Raw genomic sequence first — 27,470 nt, 5'->3', positions numbered from 1 at the left:
CTATAATTTAACTTAATCTTTGGGCTGCAATAACTTTCTAAGTGTGGCACAAAGGTAATTCAATGAACAGTTAAAGGGTAGAACATATACTGCATAGTAGGGAGTCATAACAAACCTTCATCTTAATAGCATTTCATAGAAAACTCTCTAACAGACTGGTCTTGCAAACAGTCTAAGGATAAGATTACAAATGAAATTCCACATATATATCTCCATCCTTAAAAATATGTATCAGAAGACAATGAAAACAACATCAACACACTTCTTTGCAACTCTTCTTGATCTCAAATGTTATCTAAATTCAATCTCTAACTCAACTGTAAGTTCCCTAAAGGCAAGAATTATGTCTATATAGTAATACCTCCAAATTCAGACCTCACTGATTTACACTGGTAAATCAAATGATACAGAAAGCGCTTTAAAGCATTTCAGAAGTCACCTTATTCAAAATCTCCTAATTTAGAAATGAGGTTAAAAAACCATTGGGGGAGGGGAGAGCACTCTGAAAAAGCTTGGGCTCCTTATCCTCAAACTTAACAGCAACATTTGCTGTATGTAGATATGTGTGAAAAAGAAAGAAAGAAAGAAAGAAAATGGAAAGGAAGGTGGCAGTCTCCTCCAAACCAAACTGTCTGTTGTGGACAAGGAAGAACAACTGTTAGCACTAACACTGGAACGATAAGTGCTGAAAGAGCAAACACGAAATAATGCAATCTTACTCCTTTGGTATGGAAGGCTACTATATTCATCAGTTTCAAGCAAGTAGTTCCTTAAAAACAGAGCCCCATCTGTCATTCTCAGGGGATACTTGTATCAAAGGGAGTACAAGCTTATAAGCCACTAACACTTTAGCACAAGCTTTAACTTGAGGAAGAACTTATCAATGACGCTGGCAGAGGGACTTTTACACCTTCTTCCTATATGTCAGGAACTGATAGATATGGTCAAGGACTAGAAAAACAACTTTGAGAGCACAATGTGCCCCAATTTTTCTGTGACAGTTTTATAAATTTTAAAATAAGATAAAAGTAAGATAATAAGGATAATCAAGATATGCAGAAAAAAGAAATAAAATGAAACAACTGAGCAAATCATAGCAAAATATTTTTACAGGAGTTAAAAGGATAAGCTTAAAAGTAGTAAGAACAGGGTTCAAAACTGAAATGGAGAAACAAAAATATTTATGGCAGTAACAAAAAAGAAACAGTTTTTGGAATGGAGGCTCAGAATCACTACTAAGTCCACCGTATTTTTTAAAATTCCTAAATATATAAAAGATTCCCCCCCCCCAAAACAACCCAATCTATGACCTTTAGGGAAATTAAAGTACATTAAGTTGATGGGTAAACTTCCTGACAAAGACTGGATTGTTAAAGAATATAAGAGCAAACATACCAAAAGACTTAAGAAAAACACTAATAATTTGAAATAAAACCATCAATTGTTTCAGCAACATAAGAATGAGAGGCCATATTCCTATCTGTCTTAAGGCTGTTTTATCTTCCATTTTTTGCAAAGTAAATAGACATTTTGCCTTTGGGAAAAGATAAGAAATGCTATACCTGAGGTATAAAACTCACAGGGAAAGTATACATTTGTTTACCAAAAGATACACATGAAATACTCATAGCAGCACTATTCCTGACAGCCAAATATGAAACAACTCTATGTCTATCAATGGTAGAATGGATAAATTGTAGAATATTCATACAATGTAATATTCTACAGCAACAAGAATGAACAAACTACTGCTACAAGCAACAACATGGATGAAACTCACAAATATTAAGCCAAAGAAGCCAGACACACAGCAATACATACTGGGTGATTACACTTACATAAAGTTCAAAAACAGGTAAAACTAATCCAAGGAGTCAGAAAGATAGGGTTAGGGGCTGTGACTGCGAAGGTACTGGGGGGAGAGGGGGACAACACATCAGGGATGCTGGTAGTGTTTTATTTCTTGATCTAGGTATTACTGGTTACACCAATGTGTTCACTTTGTGAAACATCATCAAGCTGTACAGAAATGATTTGTGCATTTGTATACTTTGATTAAAACCTTAGTTAAAGGGGCCGGCCCAGTGGTGCAGTGGTTAAGTGCCCACATTCCGCTTCTCGGCGGCCCAGGGTTCACCGGTTCGGATCCCGGGTGCGGACGTGGCACCGCTTGGCACGCCATGCTATGGTAGGCGTCCCACGTATAAAGTAGAGGAAGATGGGGATGGATGTTAGCTCAGGGCCAGTCTTCCTCAGCCAAAAGAGGAGGATTGGTAGCAGTTAGCTCAGGGCTAATCTTCCTCAAAAAAAAAAAAAAAAAGAAAAAAAACCAAAACACCTTCGTTAAAAAAAGACTAATAAAAATTATTTCCACAATTTAAATAACTACAAATAGGTATAAATATAGTATATATACATATATATACACATATAGATATATAAATAATTATATATAGATTGTTTCTAATTCAAATGACCATTGCTAATTTAAATAACCCATACATACTGCCACTCTTTCCTGCTCTGTCTTTTCTCTCCATCCCAATCCTCAACCCAAAATTAGTCTTTTGGGGAAAAAAAAACTTTAAGAAAAACAATAAATGTGCAAGGTAAGTGATTCTTGCAAAAATCTTTCACTTTCCTCTCCCCTGCCATGCTTATTTTGCCTCGAGAGGAAGCACTCCTACCCAAAAAGTCTTACTCCAAATCGCTTATTTCTCCTATCTTTTACTGGGCCTAAAATATCAAAATTTAACTGAGTAATCAGTTTCTTAAAAACGCAAATGCATTTCAAAGATCATGAGGATATCAGTCATTTGCACACAACTGAACTACTTCTGTGGCTACTTTTAACATATAGTTGACCTTCTAAGAAGAAAAATGAGTGATTCCACAATTTCTTTTACCATACAATCACTTGGTCAAAAATATTAGATTTCAAAATACAGTGTTTTCACCCACTCCTACTTCTTTCAAACAAGTCTTCTTTGATCCTTCTTCTCTGCCATGATACAAACCTGGAATGACTCCTACTTTTAATTTGTTAAATTCTACTCACTTCTAATTTTCCTTAATGTCTAGTTTTTTTCTTTTTTCAAAAGCGTATGATTATGTGGGAAGAAACAATTACTAGTGACATAAATATACCAACTCTGTCCATCTCAAAATACATAAAATAGGTGAATAAAAAAATTACATGCTCTTCCTGTTTTCCACTCCCTTCCTCCTAAGTGTTAGATTCTCATAAACCCACGTGTTCTCATATATACTACATTATATACTATGAATGCAAGATACAAAATCAATACTTGAGTGTAAAAAAGAATTCTCATATCTAAACCCAAGTGCAGTCTGCAAACCAAGGGCTAAACTGATTCAAGTCAGTTATCAACATATGGCATTAAAGAAACCAATGCCAAATGTTGGACCTGTACAGTAGCCAGTTAATTCCACACTAAAGAAAAACTTTCAACACTCAAAGATTTTGACACAACCCCACTGGACCATATGGAAATTGAGTGTCGTTGCACGCTAAAATAGTGAAACTAAGATTATTACTGTTACCAGAAAAATAATTTTAAAGCACAAGTTCTTACTCCATTTCTACCGCTCAAATAATTTCTAAGCTTTAGAAAATAGAAAAGTAGGCTCTCTTCACCAAAAAGATGAATAGTATCTCTTCTCTCATGAGATGTGGAAGTATTCCTTAATCTTTTTTAAGGTTTAGCCACCAGTTGAGAGAACGGCATTTAATAATTTTTTTCCTTTTCTGAACGTAGTCACACAGTTTTCCATTTGTTAGAAGGGGAAAACATCTGACAAGTGCATTTTTAGAAATTGGCAGAGTAAGCAACTAACATACCGAACTTACATTTGCTTTAACATGCTATCTTATTTTGGGTGTTTTAAAATAAAAAATACACAATAATGCATTCATTTTCAAAGTAAAGTAAATCTTTTGATATTTGCCTTCAACTAAAATAAATTACGTAAAGGAAGTTAGTTGGTTTCATTTCTCTATTTTCTAAGGATTAAGTTCAAGCACATTTCTTGTGTTAACCAAAGGTGTACAAAAATCCCAAGCTATGCATGTAAAGATAGCAAGCTATGGTGAGAAAAGGATATTTAGTCCACAAACTTGTCAAAACTACCAATGAAGTCTAATTTAACTTACATTTTTTTCCTTCCTGAAATGGTCTAGTCTATAACCATGAGTTAAAATGACTTAACACCCTTTATTCATAACTTATGAGTACTTCAAGGGAAATCTACCCTTCTTTGTACAATGAGTGCTTAGTGATTTCATCAACAAGTTGGAAAAACATTCTGGCCAATCAGTGCAATCTCTTCTGGAGATAAATCTACATGAAAAATAAAATTATGATCAAAAGGTAACTTAGAAAATGTGAAACTGGATGATTTAACAATGGCATCAGACTACTGTATCAGTCTCCAATAGGATAGATGGGATAGGATAGGGTAAGGTGCTGCAAGATCTAGGTTATTCCCTTTCCTGAAAGTGATGGAGACACTTTGCCAAACATATTCCAGTGTCTCCCCTTGTTTATGGAAACACTGGGTAAGTCAAAGTAAATCGATTTTGAGATTCTTCTCTGCTACTTACTATGCATATTTACTGTTGTGTAATGTCCATCTTAGAGAATTGCTGAGGGCTAAACAAGACAGTGTATAAGAAAGTGTTTGCCACAGACTCTAGTACATAAGCAGAAACAGTCAATGTTTATTATTATTATTCCAAATAGCCATTTATTCTGTTTCGTTACTCTTTCTTCAAATATTTCAATCCATTAGATATAAGTTAAGTGATCCACAATCACAAATACCAAGTCACTTAGATTGCATTCTGGGGTATGCCAGAAACTCGTTAACGATGCATTCACATTTCATCTCTTGAGCTTTGAGTTTTACATATAGCTGATTCCATTCCTCACTATCATTTTTAATATTTCACTGCTGCCATTTATTCAGCATCTACCATATGCTAGGTACTTTACTATCTCTTATCCTTATAATTATTCCATAAAGCAAGTGTTATGATCCCCATTTTAAAGATAACAAAGTAAGGCTCCGAGAGGTCAGTTGCTTGCCCTGTGTGAAACAGCTCATTACTGGTGTAGATGGGATTAGAACCCAGATCTGGCTAGCTCTAACTCCAAGCTCCTTCCATCATACTACCCAACTGTCTCATCCCTAAGTATTTTGCTTCTTTACAATTTTATTTTCAGAGGATAACAACTGGAGTTAGCGGGTACCTTCCTAGCAACCTCACATACTAACTGGAGTTCTCTGGAAGACAAGAATGTAATTCAAAGGGCTGATCAGAGAAATGGAAGGTCTAAAACAGAACAACCCCTTCAGAGACCAGTGGGACAAGACAGACACAAAATAAGAATAACTTATTAGTTAGGAATAAATAGGGGGACAATAAGAGACCTCAAGTTGAAATAATTCATTATTATTGATTGCTTATTTTCAAAGTTAAGGGAAATAGAAAAAAAAAAAAAACAACCTGAGAAAATACTCACTAGCCTTCAACTTTGCCAAATCTAAGTCCAGGTGTCCTCACTAACAGGTCAGGACCCACTCATGGTTCTTGCCTTGCCTGGTAGGTCTCCAAGCTGGGTGGCCTTTTCTTGGGTTTGCCAGAATTTCCAGTAAAGAAAGAGAAAAGAAGTGTAGGGACAACTCACAGGCCTCATCGGAAGAAATTTAACATGAGCATTTGTCACTTATCCCATTTCTACCCCTCAAATGATTTCTAAGCTTTGAGAAAACAGGCTCTCTTCACACACATACACACAAAATTGGGTGGCATCTCCTGGGATGTAAATATTTTGAAGGGTTAGCCCCCAGATGGGACTGTAGTACCCTAGAGTACTTAATTCCTCAAACAGGAAAATCATGTTCCTTGTCCAGAACTCTTCTATCTAGAAAGGTTGCAGAAATCCTTATTCTGTAAGTAATAGGAAGAATGGTAAAATATGATGGGCTACAACAATCCCACAGAAAGTATAATTAGCATGCATGGCTAGAACACTAAGGAGTTTCCTGGCTGCGTATCATAAATATGTAGCTCCATCAGGAATATTTTTATGTAATACTATATGTACTGAACTATTTGACCAAGTTCAGTTAAAAAAAAAAAAAAACAACCCTTTAATTCTAGGGTCATAGGTGAGATTTTTATCCCACAAATACGGGATTAAAGAGACTGATTATGTTTTTACTTTATATGATTAGTAGCGAAATCCATTAGTATATTGTAGTTATTAAATTTCTTGAACTATAAATGATCACATATAGTTAAAATTTCAGCACTTTAAAACAATCTTATGAATTTTCCAATAACTAGAACAAAAATTACATCTATTTTCAAAAACTTCCATTTCAAGATTATTCTTAGAAGTCAAATTTCATCTTTTATTAAAAACATAATAAATGAGAAACTAATAATAGTGATTGATTCCAGGCAGGAGAATTTGGTAGGCAGGTGGAGGAAAAAGAGCTTTGAATTTTAAGTCACGAGCATTCATTACCTATCCAAAGTAATCAATTTTAACAACTAAAAACTAGAAGTGCTCAGTATACATAGCACTTCTGTAGACTTGGAAGCTTTCCTTATGCTTCCTCTAGAAAACAACTACCAGATAGACATCAAGATAAATTCAGCAGAACAAGTTGCAAAAGCTAAATCCTTTTAGGATTTTAAAAGAAGACAAATATAAAAAATCCAACCCCACACTACTTTCAGTTTCACTGAATCTGGAATATATTATCAAAGTGTCCCTATGTGCAACACCAATTATTTTCTACCAGTTTCAAGTGGCATGTGAAATCCTAAACTCAGAAATTTAAATTAAAAAACTCCAAATGCTAATGATTAGTATTCCATCGTAAGACAGTGGAACATTTCAGATAACATGAGTGAAGACAGCACTTCATGAAATGCCCAGGCCAATTATTTCCCAATGTAGGGTGTAAGAAAGTCTCCCTCATGGAAGATTTTGAAAAGTCGTCATAATAGCTCACTCTATAAGGTTGTTTCTTCTTCAAACAGTGGCGACTACACACAAGAGAAAGTGTGTGTGTCTGTTTTTAAAGGAGGTATCAAGGAAGTTTTTAGACCAATTAACTTGTGGGCGAAGAAGCAATCAAAAACCAATTCTGACAGAATTTTTGCTTGAGAAAAAATACTATCTTGTAACTATTTTACTACCACTAAAAAGCGTGAAGTCCATCCTTTATATGAAATAAGTAAGAGACTTTATATAGAGATTGAATTAACTTGTCTTAAAACAGTGAGTCTCACTTCAATTTCCTACCTGGAAAGTTGTCTGATCCACTATTACGTAATTCTATCCAAGACTCTAATCCAAGAGTTACACATCCATTAAGACTTAGTAAAAAGTAAAACACACACACACGCAACATGTTAGCTGTAATTCCTTAATAACCTTGTCAAACTTCTAAAACCCAGCATATTCTTAAACAAATAACAATAAAACCTCTCCTATCCAAACCAGAAATAGTGACACTTTGTGTGCTCCATAAAACTTTTAAGATAAAGAGCATTCTTCTTGGCTAATTTCTGATCATTATGTGCCCTGCACATTTTAAAAATGTAATCAGAACATCAATTTTCGAAGAATGACACATTTTTACATAAAGTTAGCAAAATCTTTATTATTTTAGCCTTTTAATTCATCTTAACGTCTTACTCATTTTGAAGCCATTTATGTGTCCTCTAAAAGACCCATAGCATTTTCCCTGAAGGCTAATCAGCAATTCTTTTCCCCTCTGTGCCAACACAGAATCTCCAGAACAGTCTCTACTAGCTGCAGCAAAGCAACAATTCTACAGAGGATTTGATTTACCCTTTGGTTAGGTACATACTGAAATTTTGATTCATGAACACCATCAGTCAGCTTACAGACATCAATGAAAAGGAAACTGACACTTTGGCATTTGACTGCCAACAACCAAGTCACTTTACTTCGAAAGGAAGTAGACTTTAGTAGCTAATAATTTCAAACAAATAAAGAAAAGTGTCCAAGATAGAAGTACCTCAACTAAGTGTGAAATTACACACAAATCGTGAAAACGAGATTCTGAATAAACATTTAAAAATACACAATGGGACTAAATTAAGTTTGGCTCAAAGGATCTGATTCAGCACTAATGTATTACCAAATCAGTACATCCTGAAAAAGGTGACTTCTAGCAATAGAATCATTACCGCTAGGATTTCAATCCAGTGTTACGGTTTTCTTAAAAAATGTGTGAACTCTTATCCATTCTGGAAGGAGACTTGAATATTATTTGAATGGAACACAGGAGAACCCTAACATGCAAATGTCAAAGGAAATGATGAAACTACAAATATTTTTAATTTACAAAAAAACCGGTAAATGTATCAAAGAATCATTAAAACATGTTTACCAATAATGTTGCACAAGACCTCTAACTGGCTCGAAACATCACATTCTTTCCAGCAATATATAGCAAACTGCTTTCTCAAGGACTATCTGTAACAGTGACTAGTGAAAACCCTTTAAACTATTTTCCCTCCTTCATTTGTTAAGTATTTTGATCAAGTACAACAATGAAACAGTTTAAGGAAAGACTGTATAATTTTTAAAAGGCACTAATCTCAATTCCCTTAATAAAAGGAGGTGTGACAACCAACGCATGTAAAATTAACCTTAATCCGCCAACGAAAACACGCAAAATGTCTCCTAACAATTCCCCTCCTCCTTTAAACAACAACCGTACACATAAATATGGTACTGACCTCCACCCCCACTGAGAGCAGCTAATTAATAAAGAGAATAGTTACGTTTGGAGACCAAGGTGCAACACCCCACCTAATAAACCTCCCAAAATAACCACATCATCAAAGCAGAACTGAATATTATTTTTGCTAAAGCAAGAATCCAACCCCCGGGAGCCTCAGCCCTTAGACAATGGTGGTTACCAGACAGAGCCGCACAGTTGGGTCCAAATGACACATTTCACTAGGCCTTGGACACACACACACACACACACTCACTCACTCCCCCCAAGGGGCCTGTTCTAAGGAAGGGAGTTCAAACCCCACCAGGAGATGGAGGGTGGCACGGCGGCGCAAGGGTTCGCTAGGGGAGGACAGGCGAGAGGGGTATCGATAGAGCGGAAGGGTAACTGCACTGCACGCGAGGGAGGGGGCTGGAAATGGCCGATGGATTCTATATTTATTTATTTAAAGGTCTTGATTTAACAGGTCCTTCCCAAGGGTTCTGTAACTAAAGCCAAACTACGCAGCAAACATTGTGGGGTTGGGAGAGGAGTCGCGGCTCCCCCTACCCCGTGACTTGGAAGGGGGGGGCGGGGGAAACAAGTTCCCCGGCCAACACCACAGACCACTCGGATTCCCCCTCTCCCCCTCCTCCCAGGAAGGGGGAGGCTAACAGAGAACAGGGGGAAAACAAGTTCCCCAGCCAGCCCCACCGCCGATCACTCCCAGGCGTTCCCCCACCTTCTATAAGGAAGGGGGAGGCTAAACCGTAGAAGACAGCAGAAAAGGGGCGAAATGCGCCCTCCGCCTTCCCCCCAGGCACCAACACACTCCTGCAGGGTCCGTGAGCGAGCCGAGAAGCCACAGGGATGGGTGGGGGTAGAGAATGCCGAGCCCCCGAAACCAAACAAAGCGCGGCCTGAGCGGGAGCCCGGGCGAGTGGGGAAGCCGCGGCTTTTCCTGCCGGCCGGGCCGGGCTGACACTGCGGCACCGGGGACCCGCCTCCGCTCTGCCTCCGTCTCCCACCCCCGGAGCGCACAGGCCGCCCCCACCCGCCCCGGCCTCCCTCCCCGCGGGTCCCAGCCGGCCGGGCGCCCGAGGCGGCGGGCGGCAGGGAGGGAGCGCGGCCTTACCCCGCTCGCCGGCGTTGTTCCGCTCCTGGGGCAGCGGCGGAGGCGGCGGTGGCGGCGGAGGCGGCTGCTGCTGCTGCGGCGGCGGTGGAGGCTGCTGCTGCGGCGGCTGCTGCTGGGGCGGCTGCGGCGGCGGCTGCTGCGGGGGCTGCTGCTGCTGTTGCTGCACCGGGCGCGGCCGCGACACTCGCCTGGGTCTCCGGTTGGCGGCTCGGACGGAGTTCATTTGCCGGGCTGAGGTGGCGGCGTTGGCGGAGGGACACACACACACGCGCGCACACGCACAGCGAGCTCCCGGGCCGGAGCAGGGGGTGGGGAGGGGGGAGGAGGAGAGGGGGCGAGGGCCCGGGGAGATGGTAAGGGCGGAGGGGGCGAGCGAGACCCCGAGTCGAGAGAAAGGCCCGCGGAAACAGCCGGAGCCCGAGCGAGGCCGGGCGGGCGGGCCTGACGCACGGGGAAGGCCGAGGCCGCCGGGCGGGGCGGCCGCGAGGGACAGAGACAGAAAGACGGGCAGAGCGAGAGGAAGAAAGAAAGGGCGTCCGCCCGCCTCGGGCTCCCGAGGCGAAGCGCGGCGTCGGCGGCTGAGGAGACAGACCCCGGTCCCGCCGACTCCCGAGCGGCGTCTCCGGCGGCGGGGGGAGTGGGCGGGCGGGTGAGGAAGGGAGAAGGAGGAGAAGAGAGGGAGAGGAGGGAGGGAGGGAGGGAGCAGGGGGCGCCCGGCTCTTTTTTTTTTTCCTCTTCCTCCCCCCACACCCCCTGAAAGAGATTTCTGAGAGGAATTTTTTCTCTCTTTCTTCGGCCTCTTCTCTCTCCTCCCCCCCTTCTCTCCTCGGCGAAGGGGAAATGAGTGTGAAGGGAGGAGATAGGGGGAAAAAGAGGCGTCGTCGTTCCTCCTCCTTAAAGGAACCTTTTCTCCTCCTCCTCCTCAGCCCCGTCGCCGCTGCTTCTGCTGCTGCTCCGTGGCAGGAGGAGCCATGGACACCGCCGGAGCCTCCACTCGCCCAGTCGGTCCCTCCCCGCCGCGGGGCTGGCCAGGGGCGCGGGGGAGGGCCGCGGGCCGGCGGGGGGAGGGGCGAATGGGCGGGGAAGACGGGGGGGCGGGGATTCCGGCCAAGCAGCCAATGGGAGGCGACCGTACAACCTTCGGGCCAATGGGGCCTCCGCTCTTATCGCGAAGTCCCTTCCTTCAACGCCCTGTTTCCTCTCTCGGGTTTCCTCCCTCCCCCGCCAAGGAGGGGGAAGGTGGAAAAGGGGAGTGTGGTGGGGCGGGTGATAATGGGGAGGTATCGGGGCATATAATAGAGCAGGGGGTGGGCCAAGAGAGCGCTAGTGCGTAGAGACGATTCTAGGAGAAGAGGTGCTCGGAGGAAAGGGTGGGGGCTGCTGATGTAATGGGGAGAAGTGATTAATCCTTCGGTTCGCCGTTTGAGCCTCCCCCCCACACCCGATTTTTTAAGCAGAAAAAAAAAAAGTGGAGCGAGGGAGCCGATCTTTGGTAATTTGGTTTTCTGTGGTAGGTAGGTTCAAAGTCTGAGCTGTAGGGAGCGCTAGAGATTCTGTGCCCTTTAGCCAAGCTGAGGGTATGTGCAAACCTTGGAGATCCACTTTACGGAGCTTTGAGCTTGATAACTGAAGTTTGGAGTCGGTTCCTAACCGTCGTCTAAAAGGAGTCATCTAAGTCTTGAAAAGGTTTTTTGGTCAGTAGGCGATAGACCTTTGGTCGGTTTACTTTTTGGAGACGTAGTCTATGTAAAATGTTCCGGGAAATAATAGGTGAGAAAAGGAGAGAAGTAAATGCGTTGAGGTTGTGATTGTGATTTAAAAGTAATTTTTTTTTAGATCCCACAAACTCAAAGGAAGAGAAAAAACCCCAGGAGGAATTGTCGTTTGTATCTGTATCTGGTTCCCTCATCATAATCTCTCCCCAAGGAAAACGCGTTTTTATTCCCTAGCTGCTGTTGTGATGACTGAAAAAGTACCCTTTCTCAATTCCTCCCGTTCTTTTGTTTATCTTTTTGTGGACGTGGTAAAACTGGCAGTTTACCTGATTCCTGGTTTTCAGACCTTTGGGTGATTTCTCTCTCGCTTGAGTTGATCAGTTGCTGTCTTAGGTTTGATGTAGATAATTAAACCGTTACAGAATATGATTTAAATAAAATCAAAGCTGAGAGGGAGAAAAGTGTGTCTTTTGAGAGGAAGGAGAGGGGCAAGGAGAGCCAGTATTGTGTAGGGTGTTTGAGTCCCTGATTTGATATGTGACTCTAGGCAAAATACTTTACCTTTCCAGATATCAGGGTCCCCCCACCGTTTAATAAGAACTTATTTTGCACTACATAGTCCTGTCTTCAATTTTTTTAAATTCTATAATTTTGAGATGATCTCTCTTTCGTCCTGAAAATGGAGAAACTTACATCTAAGTTTCCTTCTCAAAAAAATATTTGAGGAGGAGGGCTGTTAGAAAATAACTAAAGAACTGCACATTTTTATGGATGTTAGCTAGGTGCAAATGGGTAGAAGTTTAGATGTGGTTCAAATAAATGTAGGGGGAAAAAGGAAAATTACATGCTGTTATACTTATTATAAGTGGATCCTTAATTCTGATTTTTCTAAAAATTTACTTTTTTATTCAGCAAGCACTTATTGGTTCCTCCTGTGTTTGCGTTACTATGTAAGCTGCTGTGGGAAATACCAAAAAAATAAAAGTTAAAGTCTTGGGCCTAAAAAATTTGCATTTTGGTATGGCAGAATTGAAGATTTAAGTCAGATGTACAAAGAAAACATAGCTTGTTTATTTTCTGTAATTTTTAGCCTCCTTGAGTCTCCACATTATCTCTTTTCTTTTTTACCATGCTGAGTCAGATTTTATTTCTCTACCTCTCTCTCATTCCAAGTTATGTATGGGGGTCGAGGGTTGCTGTTTAAGGCATAGATGGGATGTCTTTCACATCTTTGGCATCCTGGGTTTCTGGGTTTATTACAAGAGTTCTCTGGCGTGTAGCAGTAAGATGCCTTGTTCTAACAAAACCAATATATTATGACAATTTTCTGATAGATGGAAGTAACGTATCTTGAGAAAGGGAGTGCCTTTTTCTAATTCACACAGTGACAGGTAGGCTGGTAGCAGCCCTGAGGGATGAGAGGCTTACATGGCATCAGGGAAGGGCCCTGAGCCATGCGTGCCCAGCCTTGTGTTGTCCTCTGGTATGGAGTGGCTGGTATGGGTTGAAAGCAGGACTGCTAGCCTCAGTGGTAAAACTGGTCATTTCTGTCCTTTTGAGATGTCATGCTGGTTCCTCTGTAGTTCCTTTGCAGAAGTCCATACCTGAGCCATTTGCCCTATACACTGCAACCTTTGTACTGACCCCGGGTCCCTGCAGATCCATTGATTCTCACAGTGCCGCTCTCTCTTCTCACTGAGATGTGTGGGAACTTCTAGGTTCCCCGAATACCACATGTAGGCCGTGCAGAGCCAGGAGCCTTGCTTTGCGCTCATTTATTGAGCCACTTCCCTCCATCAATGTTGCGTTATTCTCCCCATGTCATACTGAACATGCTGTCAAGCTGAAAGCAGAATTCCTAGAGGGCTCAGCCTTTCACAGGATGCCCAGAGAAGCATACTATCCCCAATTTTCTTGGATTTCCCCATATCTATATGAATACTTCAACTCTGTACCTCCAGTTCTAGTTGCCACCATGAGAAGGGACGGAAGGTGAGCATACTGAGTCTGATTACCTCTTCCTTGTCCCCTTTTCTTCTTTCCATCATCTCTCAGGGCTACAAGAGATGGATTTTTCTCCTTCTTGTATATCAGGAGCTTTCCTTATGTACTATATCCTCTTCATTCTTGTGATGGCATATGCTCTGCTCCCTGTTGTGGAGCCATGATGGTGAATGGAGTGCAAGAGAGAAACTAGTTTAACAATAATGGAATATCTATTGGGAAATATTGAAAAATATTATCATATCTCCATATCACTGGCTCCTACATATTTTTAGTTTATGTTTTGAGATTAAATGTTAGAGACTTCTTTGTGCAAAGGTGTTCAAACCCATCTTAAAATTGTGGAGCTTGGGATTTGTTAGAATCAGCCTTAGAGATCATTTAATTCTCATTTCTATACTTGACTGGGAAACTAAAGTTCAAAGAGGTGAGGTGACAAAACCACGTCCCCTAACTACTTAGTAGCAAAGTTACTGCCTGCCAGTCCAGTGCCCCTTCCATTCACAGGTATTACAGACTCTTAATTCTCCCGGTGAAAACCCAAAATATTACATCTGGTTTTATGCATTGCCAGGTCCACCTGTGTTAGCAAATAATCCCGTCAATTAGCTGTCATAGAAATTATGTGTGAGAGAAAACAGGAGAAAAATTTAAAGGGGATTGTTATTTTGGGGTAGGGGTCTCCCAGAATACTTTCAGTATACGCTTCACATAATTCCAGAGGACTAAATTCCCTCAGGGTTTGCTCTTTCTTCAAGAACATTTGTGTTTGTTTTTTTCTCAACTAATTACTGGTGCTTAACAGGTTAGTGTACTTAAAATTATTTGTTTATAAAGGCTATCACAATAGAAGTGTGGAAAAAATAAGCCCTTTAATCATTTTAATACCTGGCAGGTGATATTTACTGTGATTTTTTAAATGATAATTTTTACCATTTCAAAGATTCAGTTTCCCTTTTCTCTGTCATTCCATCATCTAGTCCTAAGCCATCAGCACTCAGTCAGTTACATAAGGCACCTCAAAGCTGCTCACTCTTTTTATGTCGTTTAGGAAATTAGTTTGATCTGAATATGGTTTTCCTGAAGGAATAACCAGTTCTGTTTAAAATATCCTTGTTAGAGTATGAATGACTTATCTCACTAAGCTGCAAAAATTCATTCTTTAGTACATGCGCAGATAATATTTTATCAGTTAGGCCTTGAAAATTAACTTGCAACTAAGGATTTAAATTTAATGTATATGTGGGAAAACCTGGTAAGCACGCAATCCAATGATACTCACAATAGAGGTTATCTTTAAAGAATTATGGAAACGAACTTTAATACCTTTCCCTGTGGAATAATAGAGGAATAGCAGTGTTAAAAGAAATTAATTATGTTCAAGATTTAGGATGGGCTATGATAGACAGTTGTAACTCTTTATTTTTGCTGTTTAAAAGCAGAATTCAATTTCCAAGCATTGAGAGAAGACTAGGCCAAAAAATAAAGGTGTATTATATTATGGAAGGACTGGTAGGTGACTGAAGTGTGGCCAAAAGTGAGAATGGAAAACCAAGAGGGAGCTCAGCCACTTACTGGCTGTCTGACCTTCCACAAATTACTTACCCTCTCTGTGCTTGAGTTTCTGCATCTGTAAAATGGGGGCGATAATAGATCCTCATTTCTCAGGATTGTTGTGAGGATTAAGCAAATTAATACCTTAAATGCTTTAAACAGTGTTTGCTGCATATAGGGGCTCAGTAAAGTGTTAGCCATTATTTTTATTGCTGCTGGTGTCGGTGTTATTTCATGCCTTACTTGATGATTTTCAAAATTACACAGACTATGTATGTAGGGAAGCAGGTATGGTTCTTGTTGTAAGGGAATATGCCTAGAAAATAAATGGTATTAGAAAGGTACAGGGAACACGGCACCAGAGGAAGGAGTTGGGCACAACAACAATAGGTAGAGATCAGACATAGGTTGAAACTGATGGGGGAAGACCTCTTGTGCAGAATTTCTCTACTTAAGTGATATTTGAACCGAAGATCTTGTGGCAGATGGAGAATATTCTGACATAGTTTCACTATGGGAGCCTCTCAAGAGAGAGTCTAAGGAGAAGGTCAGGAAACAAACACATAGGCCTAGAAAGAAAAAATAAGAAAGAAAGAAGACAGCAGTTGGAGGTTTATCTGTGTTTGTGGAAGAATTGGATGCATTTAAGTAGCAGGTTAAAATTTAAAAACTCACTTGGGCCTCCTTGAAAGGAGTAGGAATGATAGAAATGGAAGAGGAGCAGAGAAATTAAGGGCAGAAAGTAATACAGGAAGTAGCACAAGTTACTCAAGGACTGGAGAATCTGAAAGCTAAAGGAAGTGGGACTTTAGTGGAGGACATATTAGACCCCTCTCTGGTCTTGAGATTATGGCCTTTGGAAGAATCAACAGAAGGTTCAGATTCAGGAATCTGTTGAAAGTGATAACCCAGCTAAGATAGATTTAAGAAAAGAGGATCTTGGAAGCAAGGTTAATAGACTTAAGGAGCTCTAGAGCAGGAAACAGTGGCAGCAGCTGTGTCATAAAGTTTAAAAAGTCTTGGGATCCTGTTGGAGATGGACAAATACCCAGGGAAGATCAGCTGCAAGGCTCTCAGCATGGACTGTAGGGTTGCCTGGTGTAAATGTGGAATGCTGTGTTCGCACACGGAAGAGGAACCTATGTCACTCGACAGAGGCCAAGCTTAATTTAACACTGGACTTCCAGGCCAGAAACACTCCAAAGGAAAATGGAAATAAAAGTGTTCAAAACGTGAGAAGGGTACCAAGAGAAAGAAGGAAGATTTGGATGTAATCTAGGCATTGGAGATGCTACCACTGAAAACCTCCTTGTGTCTCTTTGTACCTAATTGGGCCCTATGCCTATTCTTGAATTAATCTCTGGCAAGGGTGAGGGGATTACTCTTAGAATCCTCTGAAAAGGACTGAAAAGATCAGAAAACTAGAGAGAAGAGTAATTGGACTTTAAGGTCTTTGGAGTTCAAAAAGTTTACAGTAGGAAGAGGGACCCATTTTGGACTTGAATTTCTCTGGTAATTTAATAATGGGAAGGGCTTCACATTGTTCCATTTTCAGCCATTCTTTGTTGTTTCATTTTGACTTTTAAAAGTAATTTTGTTGACCAATTTTGGACAATATGACTAGGCATGATTTCAGATGGGAAATAAACTAGGAAGTGAATATTTGGCCTAGGGTGCAATGTGGCCATGAAGTTAAATTGACTAATAACCTGTTACAACCCATTGCAGAAACTCTTAGGAGGACCAGCTCAACTCTCAGGGGTCCCAGGGATTTACGGTGAGGAGCGGTGGTAATAACTGAGGGAGCTGCTAATCTCTCGCAATTGGACAATCCTGGATGAACAAAGGTTTGATTATTAAGCCCAGTTGTTAAAGAGAGAATAAATAATGGGGTATATGGGGATTGTTCAGCTTCTCTTCCTGCATTTCTGCCAGAGCTCGTGAAGGGAGAAACTTCCACCCAAGCTTTTGCCTCTACCTACCCTCTTGTTAGATGCTCCATATGGAAGAAGTGACTAGTCTGGTCAGAGACTCTGGGGACATTCTCTAGAGGGAGGGATCATGACATTGAAAGACACTCACTTTTCTTTCTTACAGGTCCAATGCCTGCTTTTTCATTTGCTACCCCTAGGAGCAGTGGGTGGTTTTGCACATAATTCTCTCCATGTAGTAAGCAAATCAAGGGGGAGTTGGAAGTAGGTGGGCTACCTCTGGTAAGGAGGCCTAATCCTCCTCCTCTCCCATTTCAGTTCCCAACTCTGTGGGTCTGGCAGGCCAACTCTGTCCTGGCACCTGGTCAGGTAGGTGGACTTATGCTTACCTATTAATACCTGAGAACATGAGTCTTATTCTTATCCTCACTCTTACTCTTTTCTCCTCAAGCACACTTGAAGGGGTCACAGGATTTAGATTTGGGATTGGAAAATCAAAAGGTCTCACTTGGACCTCCTGGCCTCTACCCAGCCTTGACCGAGGCTTCACTTTAAGTTTGCACATTTACCTGCTTCCTAATAAAATGGTACTGGATTTCTCGTTGGGGCATAGATACAGGTGTGCATACTCCCTCAGGTAAGCCGGTCAGCAGAAGTGGTAGGGTAGGATTTGAGTTTGGAATTCTACCCAAATTTCTAACACTATTTTGGGGGTAAGGATGGTTATTTTCTACATTTTAAAGACATGAGCATGTCTTACAAGAGGTTGTCTAGCTCAGAAATTTCCAAAAGAAAAATGAAGAAAAAACAAGAACTTCAGAAAAGTTAGGACTGTTTTTGTGACATATAAACTAGAAAAAACCAAAGAACTTGTAAATATATTTTGAGCAAGATTTTGTAGCTGTAATTTACCACTATGCCTGGTGAGTAACTATTGCTGTTCAAGTTATAAGTGATATGAAAAATGTGAAATGAAAGACAATTCCAAATAAGTAGAAATATTGTTATATTCAATGCATATAATAAATTCTTTATTTTAACCATAAAGAGCTATACATTTTATATTAATAGAAAATGAATTTCTCTCTGCCCTCAGCTATTTAAAGAATATTGATTTGAAGAAGTGCCAGATTACTCCTTTTCCCAGGGCTCCCACATGACATGAGCCAGTACTTTCTTAGTCTTTCTCTCTATTGCCTGTCTAATGTTGCTTAGTTTGGGCCACCTACTGCACAGCTCTCCAATTCCATGGCTTCTTCTGAAAAGATAGTCTATTGCAAAGAGTGGTGGGAGTGGAGAGGAGGACAAGGGTAAAAACTGAAAAGATAGGGAGACCCACTGCACCACTAATAGAACGGCCAAAATCCAGAACAATGACAACACCAAATTCTGGTGAGCATATGGAGCAACAGAAAATCTTGTTCGTTGCTGGTGGGAATGGCAAAATGGTTACAGCTACTTTGGAAGACAGTTGGCGATTTCTTACAAAACTAAATATGCTCTTACCATATGATCCAGCAATCATGCTCCCTGGTATTTACCCAAAGGAATTTAAAACCTATATCTACACAAAAACCTGAACACAGATGTTTATAGCAGCTTTGTTCATAATTGCCAAAACTTGGAAGCAACCAAGATGTTCTTCAGTAGGTAAATGGAAAAATGAACTATGGTACATCCAGACAATGGAGTATTATTCAACGCTAAAAAGAAATGAGCTATCAAGCCATGAAAAGACATGGAGGAACCAGAAATGCATATTACTAAGTGAAAGAAGCCAATCTGAAAAGACTACATACTGTGTGATTCTAACTATATGACATTTTGGAAAAAGCAAAACTATGGAGATGGTACAAAGATCCATGGTTGCCATGGGTTAGGGAGGAGAGAGGGCTGAATAGGCAGAGCACAGAGGACTTTTATGGAAGTGAAACTACTCTGTATGGTACTATAATGGTGAATTCATGTCATTGTATATTTGTCCAAACATATAGAATGTACAACACCAAGAGTGAATCCTAATGTAAACCAGGGACTTTGAGTGATAATGATTTGTTGGTGTAGGTTCATCACTTGTAACAAATGTACCACTCTGGTGGAGAATGTTGATGATGGGGGAGGCTATGCATATGTAGGGACAGGGGATATCTGGGAAATATCTGTCCTTTCTCCTCAATTTTGCTGTAAACCTAAAACTGCTCTAAAGAAATGAAGTCTATTAAAAAAGACATACAAAAGCAATTTCTTTTTTTAAAAAAAGAAACAAAATTCAGTTTTCTATGTTTAATTTTTGAAAAAGCTATATTGCCAAACAGACTGTCCACATGTATGATGGACATTCACTCCCCAAGCGCTGTTCTAGAGGGAGAAGGGTGATCGCCTCATACATGTGTCAACCATGTCAAATGACATTGGCTCTGTGGGGCTCCTACCCTTGTCATATTTCTATTCGGTGTGCAGTGAATCATTAAGCATTTAGATTTACATATAAAATAATTGTTGAGAAAATGTTAGTATTTATGTTCTTTACACAGTGGGAGAAGGGGCCTTGGTGTGGAGGTCCAGGTTTTGGAGTGTGAAAACACTGAGGAGTCTTACCCAATCCATTCTCATTACTTCCCCTCCTCCATTTCAAGACAGCCTCTGACACTGTAGAAATTTACACTTACGGAAATTGAAAATTAGGGAACCGATCCTTTTGTGTAAGTAAAACCCTCCAAGCTACTACTTACCTAGGATCACAAATGAAAGGAGTCAGACTTTTGAAAACAAACAGATCAACAGATTAAACACCCTCTAGACTTCTAATAACCCTAGTTAAAAACCCTTAGTTAAAAAGTAAACAATTAAGTGATACTCATCAAAGGTGGATAGCTTTTAGCATAGAAGCTTGTAATTTTTTTTTTTTTAGGGAGCCTTACTTGGAATCCATCTTGTTCTAACAAGAAGGTAATAGAGCTTTCTAGTCATTACAGACTTCACTTAAAGGGCCAGGTCCCAACACAGGGTATGTCTCCTTCTTGATACAGATCAACTTTATTATGAGACTTATTTTAATGAATGCTTAACATAAAATTGAGGGTATTTTTGTTTTAAAATATAGTTTGTTATTAGTCTTCAGGTCAGAATCCTTTTGGGAAGTGGGCAGGGCAAGGATTGTTCACCTACAAACAGTAGAGTGAGCAAATACAACTAGATCTTCCTGAAGTCTCCACTGATGAGCCCCCTTTCAAGCCCGACTTCTTGAACCTAAATGTTTCCCCTGTTCCCCTTGACTCCAACCTCTAGTGTCCTACCTTTGATGACTGGATTCTGATCACTTTATGTTCCTTGCCTCGTTTCCTGTTTGCTGGACCTGCTCCTCCCAAGGTTCTAATCTATGTCGTGGACCTGGGCTGGTAATTTGACCAAGATTTCCTGTTTCCTTGCTTGGTAATTTAATTTGGCACTATAATGAAGTAAAAAAAAACATGGGCTTTGCAGTCAGATAGACTTGGGTTTAAATCCTGGCTGTACCAGTAACTGGTGGTCTGATTTGGGTAATGCACCTCTGTAAGTCTCAGTTTCCTTTGCGGTAAAATGAGGATATTAATGCCCACCTCAAACTATGGTTGTGATTGGAAGTAGATAGTGGAGGTAGTTGCACAACATTGTGCCATTGAATTGTACACTTAAAAATGGTTAAAATGGGAAATTTTATGTTATGTATGTTTTACCACAATTTTTTAAAAAGAAAAAAATATGGTTGTGAGAATTAGTCTTTGTGGAACATCCATTACGATGCTTGGTGCATAGAGGCTCTCAACAAATAGTAGCTGTATAGCATAGAATATTTTATATTGACAGTAGCAAAAAAGCACAACTCAAACTGCTTTAAACAATAAGGAAATGTACTGGATCATGAAATTGAAAAGTTCCGAGGTAGGGCAGGCTTTGGGTTAGTTTGAGTCACTAAGGACTGTTTCTCTAAGTCGTCAGTTACTACAGACTCAGCCATTTCACTAAGAGCTCAGTTTCTTTCCATCTTTCCACTCTGCCTTCTGTAATGCCAGCTTTTCCTAAAGCTAGCAATTCTCATGATCACAAGATGCCTGCCAATAGGTCCAAAAAGTACATGTTCCCTCATCCACGTCTACAGAGCCTGACTTCCAGCAGTCCAGCAAGCATCCTGATATTCACTTGCTTAAATCCAAAAACTGTGCATAGGAAGATGGAATGTGATGGTTGGCTTAAACTAACCAGGGAGAGGGTCAGCTTCTCTGGAAGCACATGGGCTGCATGGGGAGGGGTGGATTCCTGAAATGAAAATAAAAGTACTGTGGAGGAGAGAAAGCAGGGCTAAGATGCTGAGGAAGCAACCAACAAAAGTCCATTTTCATAGCTATTATCATTATTGGCTTTCTTGGCCCTTAGCCCTTGGCTCTTGGCTATTTCTTTGGAAATCATTACAAAAACAAAAACTAAGAGAGCTTTTATTTTGAGTAAGTGTATTCTTTCTAGCAAAGGAAGATCAATAAGTAGAAAAGTAAGCTTAATTTAACTGAGTGTTAGGCATCTGGAACACCAGCCAAACAAGCAGCAAAATGCACAGAATGAAGGAGTTTAACAGGAATGAATGTCAGGGACGAGGAGCAGGGAGGAAGCTTGAAATATGGTGACTTGCCAAAGTGCCAAACCCAGCAGGGTGAAGTTAGCTACTGGCCTGTTCTTTACTGGAACCAGGTTAGAAGTCATGACCTGGGTCAGGATGAAGAGATGACTTATCAAGAGGAGGGGACATTAGCCAAAGCAAAGCTGACAGAAGAAAGAGCTGATTGAAACCTGATTTTGACTGCTCGGCCTGTGCCTCTGCAGCTGCTATCTGCTCATCTTTCTCTTTTTGACCCAGCCCCCACCTAATGACTCGCCAATTTCTGCCAATTTTATCCTTGTCCCCTCTGCCAAGAAGGCTCTTGTGCATTCCTTTGCTGCACTTCATCTGGCCGATTCTTACCCTTTGGTTAGGATTTTCAGTTCTGTCTTTTCTTCCCAGGAAGGCCTTCCAGTACACCACTGCTGCCCCATCTTCCCCCACCCAAGACACCACAGGCTGATGAAATAATCCTGTTTGGTACTCTCTACCTGTAATCAACACCCAGTAGCCTATTGATTAGTTTATTTGTCTGGTCCCAATCTCTGACCGCTCTTCCCCACCACATCAGAGCTAGTGAAGAGCAGGGACTTTACCGTAGTCATTTTTGGTTCCACGATGCCCAGCACAGTGCCTGGCATGTAGTAGGAGCTCAAGGAATGAAGGAGGTAATTCCTTTGGTTACCATCTGATATCCTCTTCGCCAGGACTTAAGAAATAGAACAACACATAAAAACCAAAGTGTTCTCCTTACCTGGAAAGAAGGAGTTGGGGATGAGGAAAACAGACACGTTAAATAGATTTCGTAGCAGTTTGTACCCACCTAGACTCAGGAAGGGATGAAGACAGAATCAAAACTGCCAAGGTCCAAAATGCCTCTTCTCCTTTGCTACCCTCTGTTTTCAAACACTGTTCCCACACTGTTAAAGGATCTTTATTTTCCCTGTTCAGTCACATCGTGTTCACAATTTTTGTGTTGTTTTTTCCCTTCAGAGAGTCAGGATGTGATTATTATATGAAAGTGACCATTATAATAGTTGAGACTTACAAATGCTAGTTATTGGCATTTACAGAGTGAAGCAAGCCACCTGAACTAAATACCAGGTGCTCAGTAAACTTGCTGTAATACCTCATTCCTGGTTACAAAGAGCTCATATGACCTTTCGGTAGGGAATTTGTTTTCTGTTTAATTTATTTTTCCATTCTGAAACAGAGGTTCATCCTTTATAGGAAAGGAGTCAATTATTGGGTAAACACAGTAACACCTAATGACTATTCCCTCTGGTATTTAGTCTCAAAACATTTTGCATTTCTTAACACATAGAATTAAAAATATTTTAACATTACGCTAAAATGTGACTACATACAATTTTAAATGTTCCAGGAGGCAGAACACTCAGCCCTATTTCTCAAGCAGGCTAACTGAAAGGTCTTCTGCTTCACCTGGTGGTTAGGTTTTGACAATAAGCTAAGGGAAGAAGTTGCAGAAGTGAGGGCTCACCTTAACAACCTCTTGTAGGTTTATTTAGGATTATTTGGAGGCAGGACCAGCCATAGGCGAGTTTCCGATGTAATGTGTCTTTAGGCCCCACCCCTGCATGACCCATGACTGTTTCAAGACCACTTTTCCCCACTCTTGGTGTCCTTCCTGGTAGGTCCTCATGCTCTCAGGCCATGCCTTTATGACCAGAGCTGAGGGCTGCCACACTGTTCCTACATAATGACCCACATGTACACTGTGCTCTAACTCTCGTTACTCCCGCGCAGCTTCCCATAAGAATTATAATAATGCTCTTAATTTTAAAGTATACTTTTAAAAATCGTATTTTAAGGTTTTCTCAATTCTAAGACATACATACTCCTCTCTTCCCCAACCATTTCAATATTTCTGAAATTGGAATTAATTTTAGTCTTTTTCTTTTTTTCTCCTAAAAAAGTAGTTACTACAATCTTACATTTAAAAGTGTCTTAGAATTGGAGAGATATGGTATGAATGTACTCTATTGGAGATAACTAGTTTCTTCAAGAGTCAGAAAATTGTGCTCCATGTGGAGATTTGAGTTATCACACAGCTAATTCAAGCAGAAAAAGGACTTTTGGGTAGGAATATATGAATAGTTTAAACAAAACAAACTAATTGCTAGTTGGTTATCTGGACTAACTGTTGTCCAGATAATTATCTTAACCCTCTGCCTGCTTTTCATTTTCTAGTTTGGAGATGGGATGCAAAGGAAATGGGAAGCTAAATGTTTCCGTCAAATAAAAGATAGGGGATCTCAAACTCTCTCTCTACACAAATTGGCCTAAAGCCTAATATTTGTGTTGGACAAGAGGCTGGGGTTATAAACAGAACCATCTATAGAACATCCTTGATGTGGATGACCGGTTATCTCAAACCACCCCTGAGGTCTTCCCTGAAAGGATTGTAACTTGATGTCATCTATTCTTGCTAAAGAGATGATGGCTGTTTTGGTCACTGGTCTGTGGAGAGGGGCAGAGCTTCAACACAACTATGAACACACATGATTCCTGCCTTGGGTAAAGTGCTCGGAGACATCTGAGCCCCATTTGTGATGTTCTGCAAAATCATACAGTATTTTTCTAAAATATTTTTGGGAAGACAATTATAAGTTGAAGACAAGCATTATTCTAAGTATCCACTCCCAAACAGTCTTAGTTGTTAAAATTAAGAATAAAGTAGAAATTCTAAGAACATGCTTGTCCCTGACATTTGCAGTACCTAGGACAAGAGTACAAGTGGAGGACTATGTACGTCTAAATCATTAAAAATTATATATCAAGCTAAAAAACCATTAAATAAATGTATTCCATTCACCTTCCTTGATAAATATACCTTTATTATGACAAAACATTTTTAATTGTATAAAGCAATGGCTTTTATATGACTGAAAGTCAGCTAAACAGCAAAAATGACTGAACTTAATTATTATCGTACATTTGGGTATTCTGTGGATGGACTGGTGATGTTTGGATGAGTAATAAGATAAAGTACATAATTCATTAATTATCATATATTTATGTGTTTTCTTTTTCTTTTTTTCAGGTAAATCACCAATCATATTGTTATAATCCACATAATTTGTGTTCTGTTGACACTAATGACAAGATACACAACGTTTCTTGAATCAACGTACTTATTAGTTTTTTATCTTTTTATTACGGAAAATTTCAAACATTTACAAACATAGAGGATAAAAAACTCCATGTACCTATCATCCAGCTTCAACAATTGTTAACCCTTGGTTGAGCTTGCTTCATCTATACTCCCCAACTCTCTAAACCCAATTATTTTGATGCAAATCCTAGATATCATTCTATCCGTGAATATATCAATATGCATCTCTAGAAAAAAGGATTTCCTAAAAAATTAACCTTAGTACTATTGTCACATGAAAAAATAATTCCTTAATATCAGATGTTTTAAAAATTTGTTTCAATAAAATTGGAAAAGTTTTATTCAGCTGAGGCAGTAGCAACCAGAATTGTTAGCAAAATTTCTCAACATTTATATTTGGAAATGAACCATGAATTTTACATATTAATTTCAAACATTTTAATGGGATTGCAATAATGATCATTACCACAGAAAATAATACAAAATTTTAATTTTATCAAATAAATTCTACAATTTGCATTGTGATTGTTTCCCCACCAGCCTTTAAGCAATATCTATATCCATACAGTGTTAAGTTCTTTCAATATTTTCAATGCTTAGATATCATAAAGAAAAACAACAAGAAAAATATGTGGTTCAATTTTTTCAAATTTCCCATCATAGGAGACCATACCTCTATCTAGAATGCACAGAAAATAGCATGTATATATCTATATATATGTGTGTAATATATATATATATATTTTTTAAGTATGCTTTTTTTTTTTTTGTGAAGAAGTTGGCCCTGAGCTAACATCTGTTGCCAATCTTCCTCTTTTTTTTTTTCTTCCCAAAGCCCCAATACATAGTTGTATACCCTAGTTGTAGGTCATTCTATCTCTTCTATGTGGGATGCTGCCACAGCATGGCTTGATGAGTGGTATGTAGATCTGTGCCCAGGATCCAAACTGGGAAACCCCAGACTACCAAAGCAGAGTGCACAAACTTAACCACTTGGCCATGGGGCCGGCCCCTATAGGCATATTTTTATATATGAGCATCTTCATAATCATGCAAACAGTTTTCTTTCCTTGTTCCAATGTTCTTTTATCTTATTGGAATATCACTTTTGTTGTATAAGTCACATTTAGTATCTTTCTATTTAGAAAAATCATTTTCTCTAAAAATTTAAAAAGTTATTTAAAATTATTCAAAAATTGAAATAGGCAAACTTAGATCTGTTTATGTCTTCTGTAAACTTTTGCTAACACCATTAATAGTAGGCAATGGTCCATATCAAATAACTGTGGTTAGCACAAAATAAAAAATATTTTCTACCATAGGCCACATTTCCTTATTTATTTGAGGATCCTCTATTGTTTCACTTAACTATTCTAGTGCATCTCCCTATCTTGTCTAAATTCAATCTAACTGCTCTAACAGCATTTAAATGGCATCTCCATTGTTAACCAGAGTGGCTGTGAGGTCAAATTTGATATGTTTTTAATCAAGATGACCATGTTGGGTCAGATCCAGAAAATATTGTATATAATCTTTGAATCACTCCAAAGAATGTCGTTGATATTGTCAGAGTTGAGGTCGTGTGTCTTCTAAGAACATGTTGATAGATAGTCAATAAATTTGTAAGTGTTTGTGTTAGTAAGATGCAGGGCCCTCTGAAGTACAGGGCTCAGGGCAGGGGCTCCTCTTGCCTGAGTCTAAGAGTGGCATTGCAGGTTAATAATAAATGTAAGTATTAATAATACCTTATTATGTGCTGCATTTTTTGAAGTGCTTCCACATTTATGATTTCTTTTGATCTTCACAATAACCTATGGACTAGATAGAGCAATTAGAGATGAGAAACAGAGGTCTAGAGAGGTTAAGTGATTTATCTAAAATTACACATCTAATTAGTGGTAGAGCTGGGGGTGAAACCTAGGTCTCCATTCACAGGTCTTCCTGTTGTACTATATTATACCATGCTACCTTCTTAATGTTTTTGAAACAAGGAGACCTGACAGTTAGACGGGTTGCATCCCAACATTTTTCATTGCTTAAAACCCCTTGGATTTTATAAGAGAAAATAAATATAGGACAATGAATTTAAAAAAAAAAGCCGTATTCTCTTTCATATCTGTTAAGTCTGTGTGGGACCAATATATACTTATTGACCAGTGCTCCAAAAACTAGAGATTTATCTCCTTCCAGGGAAAGGTTCACTTGAGTAATACAGAATACAGAATAAATCTTCTGAAGGGTGAGGATCATATTCCTTAACTTACTCATAAGGTACTAAGTACAACTCGAGGAACATAAAATTTGGGAGCATCTTATAAGAGCCAGGGATCTTGGAATGCTTACTTCTTAGTGCAATATACAGCACCTAGAAGTACAAAACGTGTATGAAAATGAATATAATCCTCTTTTAATCGTGCAAGCCAGACGTCTTGCTGATAGCCCTGTGCAGTTTGCTCTGTACTGCCTTGGTGCCTCTGCCCTCTGCTCAGATAGACCCAAGACTGTAAGTGCTTACTCAAATCCTTTTTTCCCTCTCCACTTTTTATCACTTCGAATTTAGAATGCATCTTAA

The 27,470-nt window shown here is 39.8% G+C and overlaps 1 protein-coding gene and 1 long non-coding RNA gene across 4 annotated transcripts in view; one reads left to right on the top strand and one right to left on the bottom strand.

Moving 5' to 3' along the window:
* The window catches only part of FBXO11 (F-box protein 11), an 89,252-nt gene extending 78,236 nt beyond the window's left edge, over window positions 1–11,016 (bottom strand). Inside the window, exon 1 of one of the 2 annotated variants that reach the window (XM_070572738.1) lies at window positions 9,929–11,016. In XM_070572738.1, coding sequence (XP_070428839.1) covers window positions 9,929–10,151 — 223 coding nt within the window. In that variant the 5' untranslated portion in view covers window positions 10,152–11,016. The remainder of the gene's footprint in view (window positions 1–9,928) is intronic. The other variant, XM_070572739.1, reaches the window with a different exon arrangement.
* Window positions 11,017–11,146: 130 nt separating this feature from the next.
* Window positions 11,147–25,420, top strand: LOC139075565 (uncharacterized). Of its 2 annotated transcripts, XR_011526094.1 has the most exons (4): window positions 11,147–13,635; window positions 16,930–17,048; window positions 17,451–17,501; window positions 24,827–25,420. It is a non-coding gene; the product is annotated as an uncharacterized lncRNA (long non-coding RNA). The 2 variants fall into 2 exon arrangements; XR_011526093.1 differs by lacking the exons at window positions 11,147–13,635; window positions 24,827–25,420 and adding an exon at window positions 18,229–19,400 and having other exon boundaries at window positions 14,667–17,048.
* The last annotated feature ends 2,050 nt before the right edge of the window (window positions 25,421–27,470 follow it).

This window comes from Equus przewalskii, chromosome 14 (genome assembly GCF_037783145.1).
Source record: "Equus przewalskii isolate Varuska chromosome 14, EquPr2, whole genome shotgun sequence".
Lineage (NCBI taxonomy): Eukaryota > Metazoa > Chordata > Mammalia > Perissodactyla > Equidae > Equus > Equus przewalskii.
Note: the sequence above shows the minus strand (reverse complement) of the source record. Positions and strands in the feature narration are given on the sequence as shown.